At 45.8% G+C, this 22,379-nt stretch overlaps 1 protein-coding gene across 5 annotated transcripts in view; it reads right to left on the bottom strand.

Annotated features, from left to right (window-relative positions):
• The window catches only part of FBXW7 (F-box and WD repeat domain containing 7), a 97,480-nt gene that overhangs the window by 21,292 nt on the left and 53,809 nt on the right, over positions 1 to 22,379 (bottom strand). For 4 of the 5 annotated variants that reach the window (XM_078601125.1, XM_078601129.1, XM_078601127.1 and 1 more), the window contains 3 exons: positions 7,116 to 7,198; positions 4,070 to 4,223; positions 1,115 to 1,249 (listed from right to left, as the gene is read on the bottom strand). In XM_078601125.1, coding sequence (XP_078457251.1) covers positions 1,115 to 1,249; positions 4,070 to 4,223; positions 7,116 to 7,198 — 372 coding nt within the window. Of the gene's footprint in view, positions 1 to 1,114; positions 1,250 to 4,069; positions 4,224 to 7,115; positions 7,199 to 10,697; positions 11,011 to 22,379 lie in introns of those variants that run through there. The other variant, XM_078601126.1, reaches the window with a different exon arrangement.

Below are 22,379 nucleotides of genomic sequence, written 5' to 3'. Positions count from 1 at the left end.
GTCAGATCGGCACGTATAATACGTTACATTGCAGTTCATGGGTAGAGCACTCTCTCTGTGTGAGTGTGAAAATGTATTCAGGAAATGCTGGGACTGGACAAGTGCTTCAACATTAGAGCCATCGGCAAACACTGCTGAGACCACAGGTTATTAAAGGTGTTGCTTTCTTACAAGCTCAGTACTTTACATCGCCGTCATCGTCGGAGGGACTTGCAGGCAAATAAAACGAACATTAGCAATCACATGGGTTTTCCGAACAAATAAAGAGGGCTATAATGTTCATCAAATAAACAACTCGTGCGAAAAGTTTTAGATTACAGCGAATGGATTAATTTATGAAGGACGCATCGTCAACACACGCACAAACACACAGGGGTAATTTGTTAATATTCTTCCACTTTGTCTCGTGTTCCTAAGCAATCCTGTCTCTGTTTAACGGTTTCTGATTTGTTCTCATCTCTCTCGATACCATAACAATCACGAGAAGGTCACAGTCACTGGCCTAACATAACGCGACCGTGCCAAGGCTCGGCAAAGATTTAAATTACAGCTACGGAATGAATACATAACGGCAGCAGTGACATGTGATATGTGCACGTCGATCCACTGCTCTCGGAGGGCCTCGCCATGCCTGCGCAGGTGCAGTCGTGGGGGTTATTGGACCATATTTCACCACGCTGGTCAATGCGGCTTTAGCGCAGCACTGACACGGAAGCTGAGAAGGACGAAAAAAAAAAGGATTTTTCTGCACTGCGTCCTACTGCTCACAAGGCAGCTCTGTAGCCATTTAACAGGGGTCAGCATCCAAAATATCAAAAGGCATTTTTTTCGAATTCGATAAAAAAGACCCCTCAATTCATCAAAGAGCCGCAATGCACTGTGTGGTGAAGAACGTCACGGAGTGGGCCTTGGAGAGCCGCACGCGGCTCCGGAGCTGCAGATGCAGACCCCCTGCCCGATGACAACCTGTTTAGTGCGTGGTGGTCACACATCTAAGCACCATCCAGAGTCAACCCTGCTTAGCTTTAAAGTGACAACAAGAGCAGGCCACATTCTGGGCGACGTAGTCGCACAGGCAAACAAGGTAGCACACGCCATTACAAGGGGGACGTACCTCCTTGGGCAGGAGGGAGATGAAGTCTCTCTGGAATTGTGGCTCGATGACTTGCATGACGTGCTTGATCTGCGGCGGCTCACATCGATCTATGAGCTCATCCAGCGCCAGCAGCCGCTCTGGACCACTCCAGCTCTAGAATACAAACAACAGGCAGAGTGCGGGGGGTTGCAAACATCACCGTTATGATTGGCAACGCCCGCTTGCGAGTGTCACAGGCGGAATGGGTCCACGCCGCCATGGTCAATGAACGTCTTTTAACATAGAGGCAAATTCCAAACACCCTGAAGATCCATTTCTCAGCAAATGTTGAGAAAGCCTCCACACTTCTCTAACAAAGAACCCGCCTTTTGCGCTCGTTAAAATCAGCCCGTTTTGTTTGTACATGCGAGTGTGTCATCATCATCATCCATGATCTATCCACCCCGTCGCCAATCCTCTCGGTCGTGCGATGGCACAATCTTTAATTCAGTAAAAAAAAACTAGAGGAAGTAGGGTCACGTTTTAAGTTGATTTCATTTGGCCAAGGTAAGAAATCAAGAGATCAGGATGAAGTCTCATTTGCAAAGATAGACCTGGGGCTTTCTTCTGCCAACTGGGCCATTTTTGCAAATATGGAGCCCGACACCGGCGCACACTGGCCCTCCTCTTGAGAATGATGTCAGGGGATCTTGAGCGTCCGCCGTGAAGCAGATGGCGTGTAGAGTTACGAGATTTATCATAATTTATAGCCGCAGTATTAATTGGAGCGGCCGCTGGGTTGGAACCGCGAACCTCTGCAACAAGCGGCGAACGTGCTACCGCCACGTCACGTCACGGCCAGGATCGACGGTCAGAGGTATTCGTTTTTTTTACACAAAAAAACACCTTCTGCCTTTACTTTTATGCTCAAGTCATCGTGGCAATAGGTTGGGATAAAGACCCAAATATCTACTTTTGAGAACTCCATGAAAATGTATAATTGTGGGGCAAGGGCCCAATTCCATGATAAATGAGTTTCCTTAGCAAGTGAATAATTTAACATTTTTAGTTAAATCCGATCACAACTGAACTGAGCTTTTGAGAACAATAGTTTAATTCTTGCTAATAAAAGTGCAGCTTAGTCTCAAGGTAAATCCCTTTGGATGTATAATTAATTATTATAATGGTTAAGAGGAGTCAAATGGCAGACAACCCCAGCGGAAAATAGGTTTCGCGACAGCAGATAAGAATATTTCTCCTGTATACATTACATACATTATTCTACAATGTATGCTGTGTGCAAATTATTTGATTACATTTAGATTTCTTCCATTTAATCCACAAGACACATTTTATTATCAGCCAACCTGGTCTGGCTTACCAGGGCTTCCCTGTAGTTAATACACTAATACAATTCTCTGTACGAAGCAGCACTCATGTAGGCGGCATAATATTCATTCTGGCTGCACTGCGATTGCATTAAAACAAAACAAATACATCCCCAGTGTGGTTTGTGCCTGCACTTCTCTACGTAGACAATGAATCACTACAATGAACTGCTGACCAAAGCGGCACTGTATAAATAAGACACTGCACTCCATTTCGAGTACAGATGAGCGCGCGAGCACACACACACACAGGCTGACAAACACGCACACAAATCAATCAAACAAGACGAACAGAAAGACAAACGAAAGCAGGCGTAGGTTTGTTGTGAAAAATAATCTGGGAATACGGGAGATAAATTGTCGCATCCATGCCAAGGCCTGGGCTGGTAATGCAATGGGTAGTACGCAACTCGGGTATGGAAAAGGCAAGCGCACCGCATTGATCGATGTGGCTTCGATAAAAAAAAAAAATTAGATGAGATGGCCGGGTCTGTTTTAGCTCCATGACGGACAGTGATGCAGGGAGAGTGGAGAGAGAGGAGAGAGAGAGAGCGAACAGAGAGGTAGGATGATGGAGACGATTACACCAATCGATTGAACAGTGGAGGCCATCTCTTCTGGCTGGCTCAGTAACAGGCAAGGGGAGTCGAGTGTCAGTCTGACAGACTCTGGACCGCGCAAACACGGAGACGCAATCACATCCGCGAGGGCTCCCGGCTCTTGCTTGTCCAAACCCCAGACAGGCCATCAAGCCACCCAACAAGCGGCATCATACTATGCATCTGCCTGAGAAGCACAGCGAAAATGGGAAATGCTTGCCGAGTGGCAACATATAATAAATAAATCTCACACATCGAAGTTAAAGCACTTGTGCATTTTGCATGTCAAACACGAGTATTGCACTAGCGTTTAGCAGGGAACAGGACAAGGTGGCTGTGTGCTCTTCTCTATTGAATTGTATTTGATTAAATTCCATACTTCAGTAGTTTGTAGCTGCTGCTCTAGATTTTTCACCTTGGAAGATTGACAGTGCAGGAGGAAAAAAAACCCACAGAAGGAATCATGTGGACTACATTATCTAATTAATGTTTTTAATAACTCCTTTAATTCCATTTAGTTTGACCCACACCAGTGTGCTAAGGTTCACAAGGCCCTGTTTACTAATAACCTAGCAAAGGGATTACGCGCTGATATTTCCCATTGTGCCTCACTGTGTTTGCATGCAGAGGCGTTTTTTTTCTCTCCGCAGATTATTCCCACAAAGTTTCATCGTGGTGGATATTGGAATTGTTTTAAGGGAAGCTGTGGCGTTTAACATCGATATGCAACACAGCCATAACAGTGCGGGCCTTTGAGTTAATTGTTCAGCTTTTCATTTTTCATAAATGAAATCCTTTTCATTAAAAAAGGCCGCAAGGAGTTTAATTAAAGCGATGACTCTGACGGTAGATGCACGTCTCCCCGAGAGCCAAATCATGTTTTAAAATAAAAAATAAAGTACTGCCGTTGCCGTAATTTCATTTTTAATCGTTTAGGAAAAACGAGACGACGAACGAGCGAGCGAGGACGTCGAGATTTCGCGCGGCCGGGGTTCGCGGCCTCTTACCTGGAAGGTCCTGAGCCAGTCCTGCAGCTCCGCGGGAGGAGTGACGCCCGCGAGACGACGACGGGAGGAGCCCTGGCCCTGTCCGCTCGCCGCACGCAGCTCCCCGAACGTCGTCGGCACGCTCGTGCACGGCAGCAGCGAGCCCAGCGCGTGACTTGAGGCAGCAACGGTAAAATAGCGGACGCGTTAAAAGCTAGCAAATACGCACACGGTCATCGCCATCGTCTGCCGAAGGGTATGGCTAGGGCACTACACGAGCACCGGACATGTTTTAAAAGCCAGCAACTGTGCATCGTCACCATAAAAATATCATCATCATTGCCTCCGGTGCACCCCAACGTGAGAATGGAATGCGCCAACTGTCACTGGCAAACCTAACACTGTCACCCGTACACTTAATGTGCCGTGGAATTATGCAGTACACGTTAATGTGTTTACACTTATGCTGCGAGCAATGAAAATAAACAATTCAATAACGTGTACCAATAAAAAAAGAATAAAATGATGAATATTTCATTACAGTTGCCGTGCAATATTGTGTGCTTTGGAATCCTCGGGACAGACGCTGGTCTAAAGCTCATTTTAATGAACAGGAAGAAGCTCGTTCCTCTTTCATGCACAAAAACACAAAATCCAAAAAAGGGAAAGGATGCAGTGCCGTCTACCAACGTGGCCTGCAAGGGCAATGGGAGGAAATGATGTTTGACTATCGGAATAAAACAGGTTCACAAAGCAAAAAATGCTCAATAATTTTACCCCCGGTTCTTCAATTCAGTTGCTGTCTCTCTCTCGACTTTACAGGTACTGTCTGTTAAGCGGCATCAGCAAAGCAATTCTGCAATTGCCTAAAACCACTCGTGTTACATTTACGAGTACAATGTTCTGATGACAATACACCAAATGCTAGCCAGGTTGTACGAGATATTGTTAGCACAAAAATGGGATGCTGTAAGTACATTACGCTTAAAAAAAATAGGAATTCTCGTATTTTTTAAAATGTTTTTTGCATTTGATCCTTTTCAGACTACAAAAATTCACAGAAATTATCGATGTACTTTGATGTGCAGTGTGTTTATGGTTCTCATTCCTTCCCGCTGATGATTATCAGGTTGTAATCATTACCGTGGACCCAGAGGCCAAAGCAGAGATATCGCCAGCCTTCAAAGAGAGGACCTAAAAATTAAATAGTAATAAAAAAAAGTCCAGTGTACGAATCTGGCAAGATTATCTCACACGACTGCCATCTGATGAGGCCACTGCCTAAAGAACTGACAGCTATTCCAGGCACACGGTTCCAGAAGCAGAGATCTGCACGGCCCGGAGCCGCACGCTACCCACACACACTGCTGCCCCCCTCTCCCCACAGTTCCAGGGGAGGCCAGGATGCCCTTTGACCTGTACGATTCTCACAAGAGTTACGCTGCTGCAGGAATGCAAGAGTGCATTTACAAGACGACGGGGAGGGGGGGGCAGGACCCCGCGGCTCGCGTACAAACCTGAGAGCGGTGTGGTCTTGTGAAAAAATTAGCGGAGACACGCGAGAAGCCGAAGGGGGTACAAGGAAGGCTCCACTTTGCAGTCACACCAGAATTACCCCCCTTACGCATCCCCGGCCATAAAGAGATCAACTCCGTCAGGCAGCTTTGCTTGCGATGGCCACGCTTTTCTTTCGAACCTTTACGTCATTTGAGCCGAGACAACCGACTTAAGTTTCTTTTTCCACTGTGAGCTAAGACCCTTCAAAACTAAGAATTTCAAATTCTTTTCTTGACCCTTCTGACATTTTTAAAGCATTTAAGCTCATGTCCCCTTCAGCGATCCTGATACTAAGGTTGCTTTGTTTGTGTTTGAGTGTGTTGATATTACATATTTTCTGGTTGCCAAGTTATTTATCTTTTCAACAAATCGCATTATATTTGATTGATCATGCATGATGTTTAAAATATAGCGACTTTAAACAAGTCTAAAAATGTCACCATGAAGTCCCCCAAGCAGATCTTGCACTAATTAGATTTTCTGCCTAAAAATATTAAACACTTTAATTGAAAGATTACCCGTATTCTTTCTCTTCGTAGCTCTCCTATTCTAATCCAAGGTCAGGTAATTATAATTTAGCACTCACTTCAGAATAACTAACGACCCGTCTGTCGGTCAGACAAGAAATATGCAAAGTCAGGCTACATGGTCATGGAAAGATAGCCATGGATATCTGGACAATTAAAGACAAAACGCAATTATGTCGTTGCAGACATCAGTAGCATTGTCCTCTGCTGCCTGGCATCCATCCATTTACACGTTTCTTTCCCGAGCCTCGGAAAGAAACAGCGCACGAATGTTTGAAATTCCAAAAATGGAAAGAGCACGAAAGAAAAGCTCTGTGGGGAATGCATAATTTTTGTTCTTGTTAATTAAATTACACAGAAGAAGTATGGGCATTTATATTAGGCAACCTGCTGGTTGCGTGCTGGGGGAGACTTGAGAGTGCGCTTAAATTCACAGCCGCGCAAACTAGCACGAGGTGACAGCATCGCGCACGGCTTTGCGCCCCATATAACATTCTCACGAAGGGATTTTCAGCCCCCCAAAACGGCAGCGCAGAATTGTGGCAGCAGCAGGAAAAGGGCTTTAGAGGCTGGGCGCATGGGAGGACGGGGCTGTGCGGCACCGTCTCAGGCAAAATAACCGCCAGCAAATGCGCCGGGATTTCCTTCACTCTTTATAGCCACAGTGTTGAAAGGCACGGACAATAATGTCTTTTTTTGTTTAATCCTAAAACTATCTTGGATGTGGTATAACAAAACAAAACAAAATCCATGCGGCAGCCGTGCACCCGATTCACCATCTTGAATAATATGTTGGCTTAGGGAGGCAAACAAATATAAAGGTACGTGAAAAACTGATCAAGATTCCTTGCATGGGCCACTGAAAGTTGATGTTTAAAGTAAACCGGATCTGACCTGGGCCCACACACAACCCAGAGCCAATGGTCCTCCCCCACCCACACAGCAGTTATCTGCCTCTCGCATTCTTCCGTGTGGGAACATACCTGGGATGTTCCGACCCTTTGCAGGGCTTCTTGCCTGGGGAGAGGGCTCGCATGTCAGGGCCGTGCTCTGACTTGCGCTTCATCTGTGTGAGAAAGGGTCAGGGGTTCACGGGTTGTAGGGAGGGGGGGTGGTGGCGTGGTTCATTTAGAGCAGGATAGACACAAGGAGGTAGAATGGAGAGGAAGCGGGTTATGAGTGCACGAGGGTTCATAGATGTCAGAAGTCAATGAAAAATGAAGTCGGCAAGCGGAGAAGAGATGCATGTGAAAGTCAAATGTGGTTTAATTGTATTGATGTGTTGAAAAGAATAGGTTAGGGTACATACATTTTAAAATATGAAGGGCAAGGAATGGCAAGGACAAAACAATGATGGCATATTTGTGAAGGAGCAAGAAAATGTTATGGGTGATGGGGGGTGAGGGGGGGGGGCATTGGGAAACAAGAGAGAAACCAAAACATAATTTATTATATTTACAGCTGAGCACAAAGCCAAAAAAACTAGAAGGGCAACTGCCCAGACAGTCGTGATGGCGGGCAGAACCAAAAACAGGAAAATGTCACACAATGAGCAACGGCGACAGCCTGTGGGGTCGGGGTGGGGAGGGGCGAGCGTCGGGGAACTGAGAAGAGGGGGGGGGCGCGAGCAGGCCACGGGCCACGGCGTGGTCTGGCACGGGGAAGAGGGGAGAAAAAACCCAACAAAAAAACAGAAGCGGTGGGGCGGTCTGGCGGCGGTCGCGGGCAAGCAAATATCACGCAGCAGCAGCAACAGCACTGTACGCGCAGACCTCCCAGATGTCTCATTAACACGGACGTTCGTGTGCCAGCCGAACCTCCTTGACCGCGGGACGTTGTTTGAAATTTAGGGAGAGGTTTCTTTTTCAACCAAGCATTACCCGCCTCCGTGCTGCCACGTGTCTTCCGAGTCCACCGATGCTATTCCCCCTTTCGAGTCGACTTAATATTTTCTGCAATTGTTTCGCTTGATTCCATCAAACAATCCCAGCTTACGAATCAAGCAGTCTTGGCTCCATGCGTTCGTGGATACGATGCACCTGTGGCAGCGCCGATCCCTCCTCCTACTCCTTTCCATCTGGCCCTTGAATATACAGTCCCGACGGGTGTTCCCAAAGATAGCAAGCATGCTAATTTAGATAGCGAGGCTTCCCACTCGGAAAACCCAAGGCTCAAGCCCTCCTTGACGTGCGGTGGGCACAAGATGGCGAAACGCTCCGTGCCTCAGTGTGAACTTGACAACTGCCACGTCTTTTGATGCAACAGCCTTCACAAAAAGTAGGTCACTGGGTGTTAGAAGCGCTTCTAAATGAGATGTCGGCTGCTAGTAATGTCAAAACATTTGTATTCTGCGGCGAAAACGAGACGCATCGCAGCCTTCTACAGCCGGAGAGAGTGCAAAGGAGGTTCCGACGGCAACCAAACGCGACGATGACAATATCCACGGTAATAATTTCCAAGATAATCGTGGTATTTCTGGTTAATAACAGCAGTAGAAGCAGCACTCCAGAGTCTTTGGGGTGATTCTCTGAACCCCCGGGGCCACTTGGTGACGGATGACAGGCGCACATGCAGGAGAAGCCCCCAAGTTTTTGCACTTCATTAAGATTGCAATGTGGCTGGCTCCCTCTAGCCTTAAAGCATCAGGAGTCGGAGTCGTGCACTGGATATGCTAAATAATACAACATACAGCTGCATGGAAATCGAAACACACACTTTATGAATGTGTAAGTAATAACAACAATGTAAGGTCGCTCATTATTTTTTATGAGGTCTTATTTTATATGAGCTCACGACTAATTTGTTACCATGCTAGAAGATGCAGTACTGCGAAATTGCGGCGTGAAATGCGGCAATGCAATTACACGCAATTAAACAAATGATTTTGGTGGAAACGTTTTCTCAATTGCAATATTTTATGACGGCACGGGGAGAAGATACGTAGCGGCGTTGAATTATTCACGTTTCAAATCACTGCAAAATTCCGTGCGGCTTGTTCATATGATGAGCATGTGATCGCAAATACCCAGCAATTGCACGCGAAAGCCCTAAAAGACAAGCCCCCCCCCCCAGCAGTTATGAAAACGGCGTTATCAGGCACAACTTGACATTTATCCGAGTTATCGCTACTCTACCGGAGACCGAATATTTACGAGCTACGGAATAAACCCCAAAAAGCACGCGCTGCAGGAAATTGAGGCGACGTGCAGTAACACGGTTGGGCTTTTGTGCCAGCTTTCAGACAAACAACTCCTCCCCCCCCCCACACACAGCCCCCTGCCCCAGCCCTGGCTAAGACCCGGGGCCCCATACGGAGCGATGATTAGCCCGGACCCTCCAGCCGCTTGAGGACACGCTGGCTGGCACGTGCTCGCGGCCAGAGCGCACGCGCAATCTGTACTCCACGCAATTAAGCAAAAGGAGTGCGTGGTGCTCAAGTGCTGGCGGCGGCTTAGCAGAGGACACGGGAGAGCACTCCCCCCCCCCTCATCTGCCAAGGCGGACGTACATCACTGCCGTTGCAGCAACGAAAAGAGATTGCATTCTTTTTTTTGGAGGGGGATGGGGGGGATAACCCACCCAAGGCTTGATTCGCTATGACTCCAAAAGATTTTGGTGGGCAGTGCTGTCCCTCCCAATGCGCGCGTCCGCATTGGGAGGGACACAGCACTGCGCACGGGCCGTGGGTGAGACCCGGCGAGTTTGCGCGCGCGAGCGTGGGCGAGTGGTCCTGCTCGATGCGGTGTGTGTGCAATTTGCCCAGAGTGTGCGCGCATCACCATGTGTATTCATGAGCGGGGTGGGGTGGGAGGTGGAGATGTGATGGATCCCGAGTGACAGCTCGTGATGTTACAGGCAGAAAGGCTGCAGACTCATTGTCTGGCCATGGACAGGATTGCTGGGTCTTTTGAACACTTGAAAATGTTCCAGAGTACAATAAACAGTGGCCCCTCATTAATAGCTTGACCTATACCCCCCACCACGCCCCCCCCCCCCCTTAAAAAGTTACGGCAAACGCGTGATCACTCAACAATGCATTGGTGTAATTATTTACATTGCATCGAATGGTTAAATATTAAGTCGTACAGTACTGTATAGTCTGCGCTATCGTAGTGGCATTAGATATCATTAACATTTATCAAACAACTTCAGCAATATTCCCACACTCGCATCAGTCATGCATTGATTTTCATTAAATTCTGAAAAGCATACACCTTTTAAATAAGATACGTGGTCGCAGGTGAATCTTGTATAAAAAAAGCAAGCACATCTATCTGGCACTAAGAGCTCTGCAATTTGTATTCTCTGTGCAAGAGGCGTGAAAAATAAAGTGTTTTCATAGCAAAGCAAATGTACGCCAGGATCATCACTCATTCCACAATGAAAGTAATGCATGTTTACAAACACGGGTGAGAAATAAATCACGGCTTACAAAACGCTGCTAGGTCGAACACAAACACCGGAATGTTTTCCCTAATGCGACATGCTGGGCTTGGCATCTGACTGCTGCTCAACTGAAACAAGGGGGATGATGACATTAAGCACATCATTTTTTGTAAACTTACTTTATGAAAGATCATCTTGAGTGTGCCGTAGAAGCCCATCTTGGCGGTCGGTGGCATGTGGAGCACGCCACGAGTTGAGGCGCAGAGTGCCGAACGCGGAGCATGCACACCCAGCCCTGCCCGACTCCCCTCTCTCTCTCTCGCCTGCACTACGCGTGCGCGTGGATGTGCCTCGCCTCTCTCTCTCTCTCCCCCTAGCTCTCAGCAAGTGGGGCTCTCGCAAGTTCGGACATGTCAGGACCGAGACCTCGCAGACGCATTGTTTGGACAGAGCAAATTCCAGCCCCGTCTCGCCCAATTTTAACTCCCCGCCCGTCCACCGCCCGGCAAAATCCCAACCCCGTTGCTGGTCCCACCACCCCCCACCAACACCACCACCACCCTACCCACCCCACTCCCTGCCTGCCGCGGGCGACTGCGCGTAATAGTGGAAGACACCCACCACCGACCGTGTCCTCTCGTTGCGGCGCCCGCGCGCAAGCAAAACATCTACGCGGAGATTCCTGCCGCGTCGTTGTGTACGAGAGCCCAATATATACACGCGCGCGCGCGCGTTGAGTGTGCGCGCCTTTGACGAAGGCACGCACGTCGGGGGTTAAATGAGCGCGGCGGCGGCGAGAGAGAGGGGGGGTGAGTGGGTGGCAACGGCAAACGCGCGCACCTCCCTGACACTGCCGCCCAAAACCCCCAGGGTCGCTCTCCACCCGCGGCCGGCACCCCCACGGTAGCGGCAGAGGTTGGTACGGCCCGCCGTCCAGAAGCCATTTCCCCACCCTTCTGGCAGCAGCAGCAGCAACATTAATTACGGCCGCGTGTGTGTGTGTGGCAACAGGCGGAGAGCAGAGTCGGATGCGGGGAATTTGCCTAATCCTCTGCACGGTCGGCAATGTCAACTTAAGTGCCAGATCGTAAACTGTTAAAAAGGCATTGGTGTGATAGAGGGAGGGGGCGAAGTCGCTAAGTAGGGACAATATGACAGGTCTTTGGATGTTCATACACTATCAAGAGTGTTAATTTACATCAAAGCATTCTTGAAAATGTACGGGGATTAAAATCTATAATGATCTTCTCATAATTTACCAATGATAATGGTCTCAACGGATGTAATGGCTGTTATTGCAAGTAACTGTGACCATACCTTTACCATTTCCCCCTACAGGGGAATGAACAATGCCGACATTCAGTGCATGTCACTGTATCTGTGTGAAAATAATGTACACGTACACCTAAGGTGCATACACGGCACACATTCCAATGGCTCAAATGAAGCAACTGGATACCTTGAAAGCTAAACCACCTTGACTCCTTACAACACAAACGTCCTTGTTAGTGGAAGTTACATTGTACTCCGTGATGTCTGCACATACATTTGGCAAGAACAAAACCCCCCCACTGCAATTGCCCCACGGGTTGAAATAATACACGACACATTTAATAAGTTAAAGCGCACGTAAGCCACAAAGAATCCGCTCTTTATAAAGCGTGGCAATTTAATCTTCCTTGAAATATGCTAAATATTAGTGAAGGCCAGAGAAGGCAAGTCTCATGAGAACGGTGGTCAAATCCATAAACCACACTCTTGAGATTTGCATGAAAATTAAAAAATGTTGGACGGGGGCTTTGTACCGAGTGCACACAATTAATTAAAATTTTATTCTAATTAGCGCACAATGTTTTTATAGCAAGAAATTATTTTAAGTGGCGCAACAGCATTTTTTTTTTACCAATCAGCAATGAATAGTGCACTGTAATTCTTCAAATTCCCCATAGTTCATACTCTAAGCATGCAATATTCCTTGCCCTAAAAACACGAGAATATGCAATAACAAGGGTCATTAAACATGTAGAGTGGGACTTTTTCTCTCCCTTAATAAAGCTAAGCAACTGTGAAACAAAACGTTTTAATGAACTTAGCAGACAGTTTAAGAGTGACAAGCACACTTCAAAGCGCTTTAACACGTGGTCGACAGCTCACGACAGGGGTTCTGTGTAATCATGAGTTGGCATAAGGGCCCCCTTCCACACGCTGTCACGCACGCACGGGGGAAAAGAGAGACCCCCCTTCCACGTGACCGTGTCACGAGCACAAAACCAGAACTAAACAGCCCCTAAAAACCCGTCGAGCCAGCCTTCAGAGGCATTCCAGGGCTCATCAGAGAGCGCGCGATGACGACGTTGGGTATTTGCTTTGCTCAGGCCTGCACGCGATTTTGCAGGATGTAAAATTGAACAGTTGGCAACCGCCCCCCGTGCTGGAAGGGGACAACATTCCATCTCGCGGGGCCCCACCGGGCGCCACGCGGCTGCAGAAATTACATGAGAGCGAGAGAGAGGGAGGAAAAAGGTATTTTAAGTGTGAACATAAAAGGATAAAAAAATGTAAAAGGTCAAACTCCATGTGTGCCTTGGTGGGGCATTGTCCGTGTGATCTGTACCCCAACTAAAACCCGCTTATGAATTCCTAGGGGCTACAAATGAACTAATTAGACACCGCGCCAAGCTGTGATGGGGGCACTATCACACTCTAGTACAGTGTGCTTAGGGAAACACAGATCAAACATTAACATTACAAGCAATGCTATATTGAATACATGCCAAAAAAGTGTGTGAGGATGTTTAGTAAAAAAAAAGGTTTTAATCATATGTTGAAGGTGATCCTTACAATTAAAACACATTTAATGCCACGCACCGTATTTCAAGATGGTATGCTTAAGCACTATCTGATCATACCAATAGTTGTACCGTTCCCGAGGACATTGCACAGCAAACCAAAGAACCACTGAATAATTGAACACTATTTGAAAATCCACTAATACCCCAGAGGGTGCAGAGAACATTTCCTGAAATTTTAACGGTTGGGTATAAAATACAGATCTTTTTTTAAAGTCCTTTTTCTTAAGGGTACCCCGTGCATTCGTCGTGATATATGTCCACACGGCGGCTCGATCACCGGCTATGAGGTCGACAGGACAAGTCGAAAAGCTTACCCACAGCAGCAGCATGCACACAATTTACGTCTCGTGAAAAGCAAATGTCGTTTGCACGTTGTTCGTGAAGGGTGTCTCTGCACTGCCTAATGTAAACCGATACACAGACGGGGGGAGGGAGCGGGGAGGCACGGACACACGCACGCACAGGGATCCACATGCCGTGGATAAAGCAATGTAAACATTTCCAGCATAGCTGACGGGCACCATCAAAAAGTTAAGACCAAAAATAAACGGAGCCGCAGTGGCAAGGGCAACACCTGGTCGGTGAAGGTCTTGCCTCCCTACCCACCTCTAACCTCTTCACCATCCTCACTTGCAAGCTGGCCACTGTCCACCCCCGACTCAAAATATCAGCCGATGCACGTGAGCAAGTAAATAGCTGGTTGTTTCAGTGTCATTGTTATTTCATTCCTTATGTAATCACATTATGCACCAATGGTAGTAAGCAAGGTCTGGAAGGCACATAAGCGCCATGAAGAGCCCCGGAAGAAATCTATTGCAATGATTAAAATATTGTTCTAATCTAGTAATAAAAATAAGCGATTAAGCAATATGCACGCTTTAGCTATTTTATATTTCGGCAAAGTCACGTAGATATAAAATAAAATAATTCACGACGTTTCGGGCACACAACACAAGCGTCCGTCATCAGGTTCACGGTGGGAAAGCCAACCTGATGAAGGACGCTTGTGTGTGCGCCTGAAACGTCGTGAATTATTTTCTTTTCCTACCTACGTGACTTTACCGAAAGAACCAAAGAGTATGGATTCCTGCAGTCAAGAAAGCTTCAAATCTAGATTGTTTTATATTTGTATGCATTGAAAAACGTTACACCTGAATCTGTCCGAAGTCAGGTTTAACCAAAAATAAATTATTTGTCATTCCAAAACAATCAATATTAATAATTCACAGGCCTGTAAATTCAATTCTGGACGAAGGCTGCTCCATAGCATGCCCCATTGTCAGTCACTATGATGGTTTACCATACTTCACCACGCTGGGTAGTGCGTGTTGGTAAAGGGGGGGGGGGGCAGGCTAGGGCCAGGACCAGTTCTGACATTATTTGCTACTCACGCTAGCCCATGCCATGAATTGAACTCTGGCGGCTGGGTTCATAGTACAGGACACTTAACTGCTGCTCCTGCCACAACCCATTAACAATAATTCCGCCCAATTTAACATGCAAATCCTTTAAAAAAAATGCTGTACCTCTGTGAAACGACATTTTAATAGAATGCTCAAATCGTGGTACAATCGTTATTTGTCCAGGATTAGTATTCTGAACACTGCCAACTTCTCGAGAGAAGGCAATACACGACTTCTCCTGCAGTAATGCGGTGATATTGAAACGAGTTTTAAAAATTCTAAATAATGCCTTCTGAAAATATTAAAAATCTCAGCAGCAATGGCATGTTCTGTTTACGTGACAAACCCTACTAATTGGCTGTGTCGAGTGGTGGCAGGTTCAACGACACATTTATATTTACGCGATCTAACCCCCCCCCCAAAAAAAACTGTATTATGGATCAATTAGCATGTGAGGTTTTTGCCCGCCCGCTTTAAAGCTGCGCATATTTGGCATTTTAACTGGAGAAAAAGACCCATTGCGCAACGTTGGAGTTCTGCAGGGCGATGAGAACCGCGCCACTCTTTGCTGGAGATTCGCTTTTCCCTTAACAGTGCGAAGCTTGTCGAGACAGTTTTATGGCCCAAATATGGTTGACTTCACTCCTCACCACAATCCGATGGAACGTTTTCACGATCGCTCGAATGAAACATTTCACACGACTCTCAAGCCAGCTCACGCCTTACGTGCTCTCTCTAGATTGGTGGGGAAAAAATGTCAAGTGCAGAATTAGTATTTTTTATACTTGATCATATATGTTGTTGGGAGCATCTCATCATTAAATGTCGAGCCTTTAATTAATCCACTCATGAAGACCTCCCCGAGCCATGGTGGTCACGGTGGTTGTTGAACCATACTTCACCACGCTGGTCAGTGCAGGATGGTGAAGGCGAGAGAGGTTCGTCCCCAGCACTTGCTAGGATATCACCTGAATTGATCTCAGGTCACTGGTTTCTAAAACTAAACAATTTAAACTAAAATATTTTATTATAACCAGGTAAGGCCCACTGAGCGATAGAGCTCTCTTTTCAGAAGCGACCTGGCCACAAATGATAGCTCAGCAAAGTGGCTTATCATGTGGAAATGTATAGCAGCCAAATACTCTCTAAACACGTCATGTTGATTCTAATTGGAGGGGAAAACCAGAGGACCCGGAGAAAAATCCGCGCGATCACAGGGAGAACATGCAAACTCCAGCACTCCAGGCGAGGGAGTTAACTTCTCTCCAGGCATAGCGCACTCACAGTTGCATCACCACAGCAGCATTTTCATCAATCGGAGGTCTGGAATTGCATAAGCTCTAGAACCAGGGCAGCTATAGTTAGACTCATAATGCATGTGGGTGGTTAAGTGCTGTCTGCCAAGTGGTGCCTGCACACATATAAGCAATGGCCGTCTTTCACCATCACAATTAAAAATGGAAACTCTCTTTGTCTCGATCTCTGTTTTTAAATCACTCGGACGTGTAAAGCAGCGGCAGACAGATGCTTCCTTTACATTTCAATTCCTGCCCCCGGGCACGTACAGCTGGCAGATATGACGGCGGATTTTGCCTCGATAAAATCTTCTGCCGCTATTAAGGACGCGACGCACTCGTCGAGAGAAAAACAACTCGGGGGGGGGGGGGCAGCAGGAAGTTTGTGGTGGTGGGGTGGGGGGAAATCAATTCTACGGCTCCATTTATTTTCTCTTTCCTGTGGTTTGTTTAACGAGTTCTCCTTTCTTAAACCGAGACGGCACGCGCGTTTTGTTTTTCTGCGCACGATGTGGTGGCACGCGCGCACGGCGTGCTCGCAGACAACGACCTCTCGTTGCGCACAAGACCCGTTCTGCCACAGACGCTCCCCGACAAAATTACATTGGCACCACCGACTGCTAAATCCTCAACAGCTGACTGCGGCCACTCTATCTCTTCCAACAGCCTTCAATCCTTCCAGGTCCGGTAAGCGAGGTCGTGAACCCTTCCACCCAACATAACCCTCGCACGCGCAAAAAAAACCAAGATCATAACAGTCGTGCTGCTGTGTGTGTTTTTAAGAGGGACACCGATTTCAGCTCTTCTGTTGCATTACACCCTGCGCTTTTGTTCAAATTTAAACCGATGATATAGGTTATAGCGGAAAAGTAAAAAAATTGTGCATTGATTAACACCGCTGTGTGTACTAGGCATTAAGAGACTGAGTCAGTGCACAGTGGTGAAACGGAATTTTGAACAGTTATAGTCAAAAGGGGTGAAGGGATGCAGTAGTTTTGTATGCAAATGTAACGTCTTTAATTAACCCATTAACACTGACAACACTGAACCGTTTGTCCCATCAGGTGGCCAAACAAATCCGATGAATGCAAAACACCATCGACATCTGCACCGTGCAAAATAATTAACGGACGATATATTGTTTTAGTTTTTAATTACCTATTAAAGATCCTCACCCGTTTAAAATTAAACACTGCTTTGTAAAACACGAGGGGGGGGGGGGATAGCGGGTACAGTGGATAGTGACCTGTATTCAATTCCTGGTCATGGCCAAACACCAGTTAGCAGCACGTGATATCTAAAAACGACTTTGAGGCTCCTCCCTTCACCGACCTCCTTTGACCAGTGTGGTGCAGTATGGTAACAAAAACCTACAACACAAAAAAGGCACGGGTAGGCCTTCATCCAGAAGTGGACTGATAAAGTCACATGCTGGCATCGCATTTTAAATGATGCCGAGATGACACTCAGCAATTACGTAATAGCACCAACTGGCAGCAAATTAAAGAAAATCATGAAATAAAGACTCCAATGCGATTACAGGTAGTCACCGAGTTACCATGATCCGACTTACGATATTACAATATTTCAATCTTACGATGGCGATAGCAATTCGACAAAATTGCCATCAGCAACCTAACATCGTTCAAGTTATGCAGACGACGGACAGAATCTTGGTGAGTACAGTACAATATGATACGTTACGATACGTTCAATGCATGTATGATACGTAGCTTTAGCGATTTCATTTCAAGGTTACCGCGATAAATTGCTCTGTTTTGCTAAATTATCACCATTCTTTAAGACTCCTAGGTAGGCTAGGCCGTCATATTTTCGACTTACGATGGGGTCGTCGTAACGCATCTCCATCGTAAGTAGAGGACTACCTGTACTGGTTAAAATAACGACTACTCAAATGTCGATTAACGCTTTCGTGACTGCAGGGATTCATATTCTTGGTTCTTTCGGTTTTTGTTTTTAATTACCTATTGCTTGTGTTGCAGTCGAAAGGTCGTGAGAATTTTATTGTTTTATTATTTTATTGTTTCCCTTCTACGTGACTTTACCGAAAGAACCAAGATTATTGAAAATGTAGTTTTTCTCACATGACTCACCACACCAATTATTTTGATTTCAATATTCCTCCCTGCACAGCTGCTTAGGGTGTAACACCATGAAAAAAAACACGTGAGTCATACGTAGAGAGCTGCATTTATATCTATTTTAGCAACATATTATTTGAGAACATTAATTTAAAAGTGCAGCACAATAATCCAAAGGAAAATTGCACAGGAAAAAAATATGCCAATGGAATTAATTATGATGAACACTTGTTGACCGACTACACACACCAAAGCCACGTTTACTTTGCAAACAACCATAACACTACGTAACATGATTTTTGTTCCTGGGTAGAAAGTGTTATTTTCAAATTGCTTATGCCCCAAAAGTATAGAAAATGGCTATTATTCCCCGCAAACTTTGCATTTGTGACCAGGACTTTATGTGAAGGAATGACACAAATGCACGAGTTTTCTAATTGAAAATAGGTAAATTTCAAAATATCACTGTCCTGGTCACAAAAGCAAAGTTAGTGGGGAATAATAGCCATTTTCCGTACTTTTGAGGCATAAGCAATGAGAAAGTAACACTTACTACCCAGGAACAAAAAATATATTTTAAAAAATGTTGTTACACATCTTCTTGGTTCTTTCGGTAAAGTCACGTAGAAGGGAGGTAATAAAATAATACAAATAATATTTTATTATGTTTTATTTTTATTATTGAATCCCTGCAGTCACGAAAGCTTTAAATCGAAAAATGTTGTTACACAGTAATCATTCACAACCCTTTTGTCAATTCACTGCTGAAGGAAGGTCTCCCCACGCCGCCGTGTTGGTCATGGCAGTTGGTTCTTATCATACTTCACCACGCTGATCGGTGCAAGTCGGTAAAGGAAGGGGAATCCCAAGACCAATTCAAGAATTACTCGTCACTGGTGGTAGCCGTGACGGGAGGAACTGAACTCAGGTCACCGGGTTTGGAGGGCGGTGTGTGAAATAGTCCACAACTTGATTAGGCGCTTTGACTGTTATGTTAGCCGACTATCTGTGTTGTATTGCATTATACTTCTAAGTTTACTAGGTTTTGTTTTCTCTTTCATTTGTACCTGATGATAATTGCTTGTGTTGCAATCGAAACGTCGTATGCTATTATGTAATTTATAATTTTCTCTTTCTACGTGACTTTACCGAAAGAACCAAAGAGTAAGTCCACCACTACCGCTATACCTCCTGAAATGTCACGCTGACCTAATTATCAAGCTTATGACATTAGTCATTAGAGCACATAATGACTCATTATAGTGATGGGCTAAGTCACTGCTGGATATGTCCACGTTAGCTTTGCCGGCTTCATAGCCCGACACGTCTCAATTCCCATGCCACTCTTGTAGCCAATCCACCAAGACAAAAAATTGGCAGACGAATTACAAATCAAGGACGGGAGTAAGACATCGTCCTTAGCAGACGAGGTTCTCATTACGTGCCCTTGAACTGCCTTGGGCAAGACATCTGTTCTCTGCCGTTATCATCGCACAGTCAGATCTCCTCCATTTTGTCCGGCACAAGTGCAGCATGATTTTGACGCTGCAGCTCCCAGTTAGAATTCACGCTCAACAATTGTACACGAGACTTTAAATGTTATAAACGGAAGAAAAAAAAAAACCCCTTGCATATCTGTTCAGCTAATGGACTTGCGTAAAAATTCGCAAACAGACAGATACAAGATTCGATAAGTACATAAACGAGCTAAAAATACCTTCATTAATTAGATATTAATGTTTTATTTCCTCCATTTACATTGACCCACCAGGCAAAAAGCAATGTCATTAATGCTTTAATAAATAAACCCAACAAACAAACAGGCTTAGGATTGTATAATAATCAACTCGCACACCAAGTGTAAATCTTGAGATTACCGGCATAATACAAACCCCTCAAAGAGTTCCTTGTTCAAAGCTGCAAACTAAGCGCACATGTGACTGTGCACCATTTTGAATACAGGATATTTAATGTTGATAATACAGTATATTTAGCTCTGACTGATGTTGTTCAGAGGGGGTTGCTGGCACAGTGGTTTGTGTACTGTGAATTCAGCCACTTGAGTTCGATTCCTGGCCACGGCAAACATCAGTGGCGAGTGATATCTGAACCGGCGCCGTGCTGCATGCCCCTTCACCATCCTGTACTGACCAAGTGTGGTGAAGTATGCTCAAACAACCCCAATGATCGACACAGTCTGGGGGGATCTCCATCTAGCGGTGGATTGACAAAGGGCTGTAAATGATGATTTTAATTATAAATGGGGAGGAGGGAGTCGGCCCTGTGCTGTGTCAATCATGGAAGCTGTTTGACCATAGATCACAATGGTCAAGGCAAGTGAAAGAGGGGGCCCCGAGACCCGGTTCAGATCACTCGACACTGATGTTAGCCGTGGCAGGCAATCGAACTCGAGTGGCTGAATTCACAGCATAATGCGCGATCTAGCGACTGCGTCACCGCTGCCCCCGGATGGTGTGGGATGTTATCCGTTCTAAACACCTTCAAGTAAAATGTGTAAAAAGTCAAAACTCATCCTCGCAGTGACATGAAGAAAATCTAATCTTTCAGGCCTGCATATCTACCGTGGAAAGTCAGTCCTGTCTGCGCTCTACGTACACAAACGCACAATCGTTAAGGATCAGAATCATGCGCGATGCAAATACGATCGCACACACGTGATATCAAACTCTTGCCTGCAATGGCAAAAGAAGTGTCTCAATACGATGGCCCCAGAGGGAGTGTAATTCGTTTACCCCAAGGCAAACGACTCGTGGGGTAAAATCTGTCACTTTACATTCACTGCCTCTGCGAGAGTGGCCACAGCTGTTGTACAATTACTTCGATAAATTCAAATTAAAAATCCCTGGGATGCAAAACTTTGGAAGCAAAATGAAAATAAGTGAAGTCACGATGTATTTGAGTATAATGCAGTGTATACATTTATTAACATGACTGGAATAAAATAATAGCATTTGGCTATTTGGCAACAAAGGCCTGCGATTAGGTAAACAAAACAGGAGCTACTGTACCAGGCATAATCACTAATTCAATTCCTAGATACTGTAGCTTGCATATAGATGGCATATGCATGCATTTAAACAGTGTGAAGAAAAACATTTCAGAGCTTATGCAAAACTGGTGATAACTTGTGAGATCTCCATCTGAAACTGGCTGGAAGGACAAAAAAAATCAATATCGAAATATAAAAAATGTGATGTTTCATGTCTATGACATTTCCAAAACTTTCTGTCCGTGCCTACGATTGCACGTGTCCCCGTGTGTGCTGCACGCGCGAATTATACCTTTATCAAGAAATCTTTTGGTTTCTCATTAAATCGCAAACTTTTTTGTGCAACTTGGGCATTCGATGACGAAGAATCACTTGTCGATGGCTCTACTTAATTAACAGAAATAGGTGGTGTGGGAATTTGCCGTGTGGGAGTGAGGGAAGGACGGAGGGAAGGGGGAGTGCGGATGACCGAGTCGAGGCTCAAGCTTGCTCGGGGGGGGGGGCAGGGTGGGAATATTGAGATACAAACTCACTGTGGCCTGTATATTAATCACGTGGCTGATGGAGAATGACAACGCCCCCATTAGTTATCCCTTCCCAGGCTGGAGAGACTCACCAGCGCGCGACAGACGCTTGGATGCACCTTCATGTCATGGGCAAATTAAGCTGCCGCTTGGGGAGGGGGCTACACGGGCATGATGCCTACCGACTCCCTCTATTGTTGCTGCACGTTTTATTTTTATTACAGTTTTTCTTCCCAACATTACTTCTTTTGTTTCGTGTTTTTTTTGCGTGCCAATTTAGTGTGTATTAATGTGGCTGGTAATTACACAGCTTACACAAGACATTACAGGCTAGCGCAGTCTGCTAGAATGCCAAAAAAAGGGCTTTGTATTCATGGCCCTGTGGAAACCTCCCTCGTCACGTGCTACAATACCTCACAAAGCTCACCACGCGAATGAGTGTTCAAGCCCTTGAACGTTTAGCCCCCCCCATGCCTCCCCGTGAGCCGGATTCTCAGTCAACAAGATAAAGTGAACGCACCGCTTCATCGACCTGCCACTAATTGGGATTCGAAGCGTCCTAACGACTTAAACTAAACCACCGAGTGATGTCCCCTTGCTGGAAATTTAGAGCAAGGACCCATTATTGGCACGGAGGGACAGGTGTGAGACGTATGGATGGAAGGCCTTGTTATT

Source organism: Lampetra planeri, chromosome 15 (assembly GCF_965212315.1).
Source record: "Lampetra planeri chromosome 15, kcLamPlan1.2.h2, whole genome shotgun sequence".
Taxonomy (NCBI): domain Eukaryota; kingdom Metazoa; phylum Chordata; class Hyperoartia; order Petromyzontiformes; family Petromyzontidae; genus Lampetra; species Lampetra planeri.
This window is presented reverse-complemented; position numbering and strand designations above follow the sequence as displayed.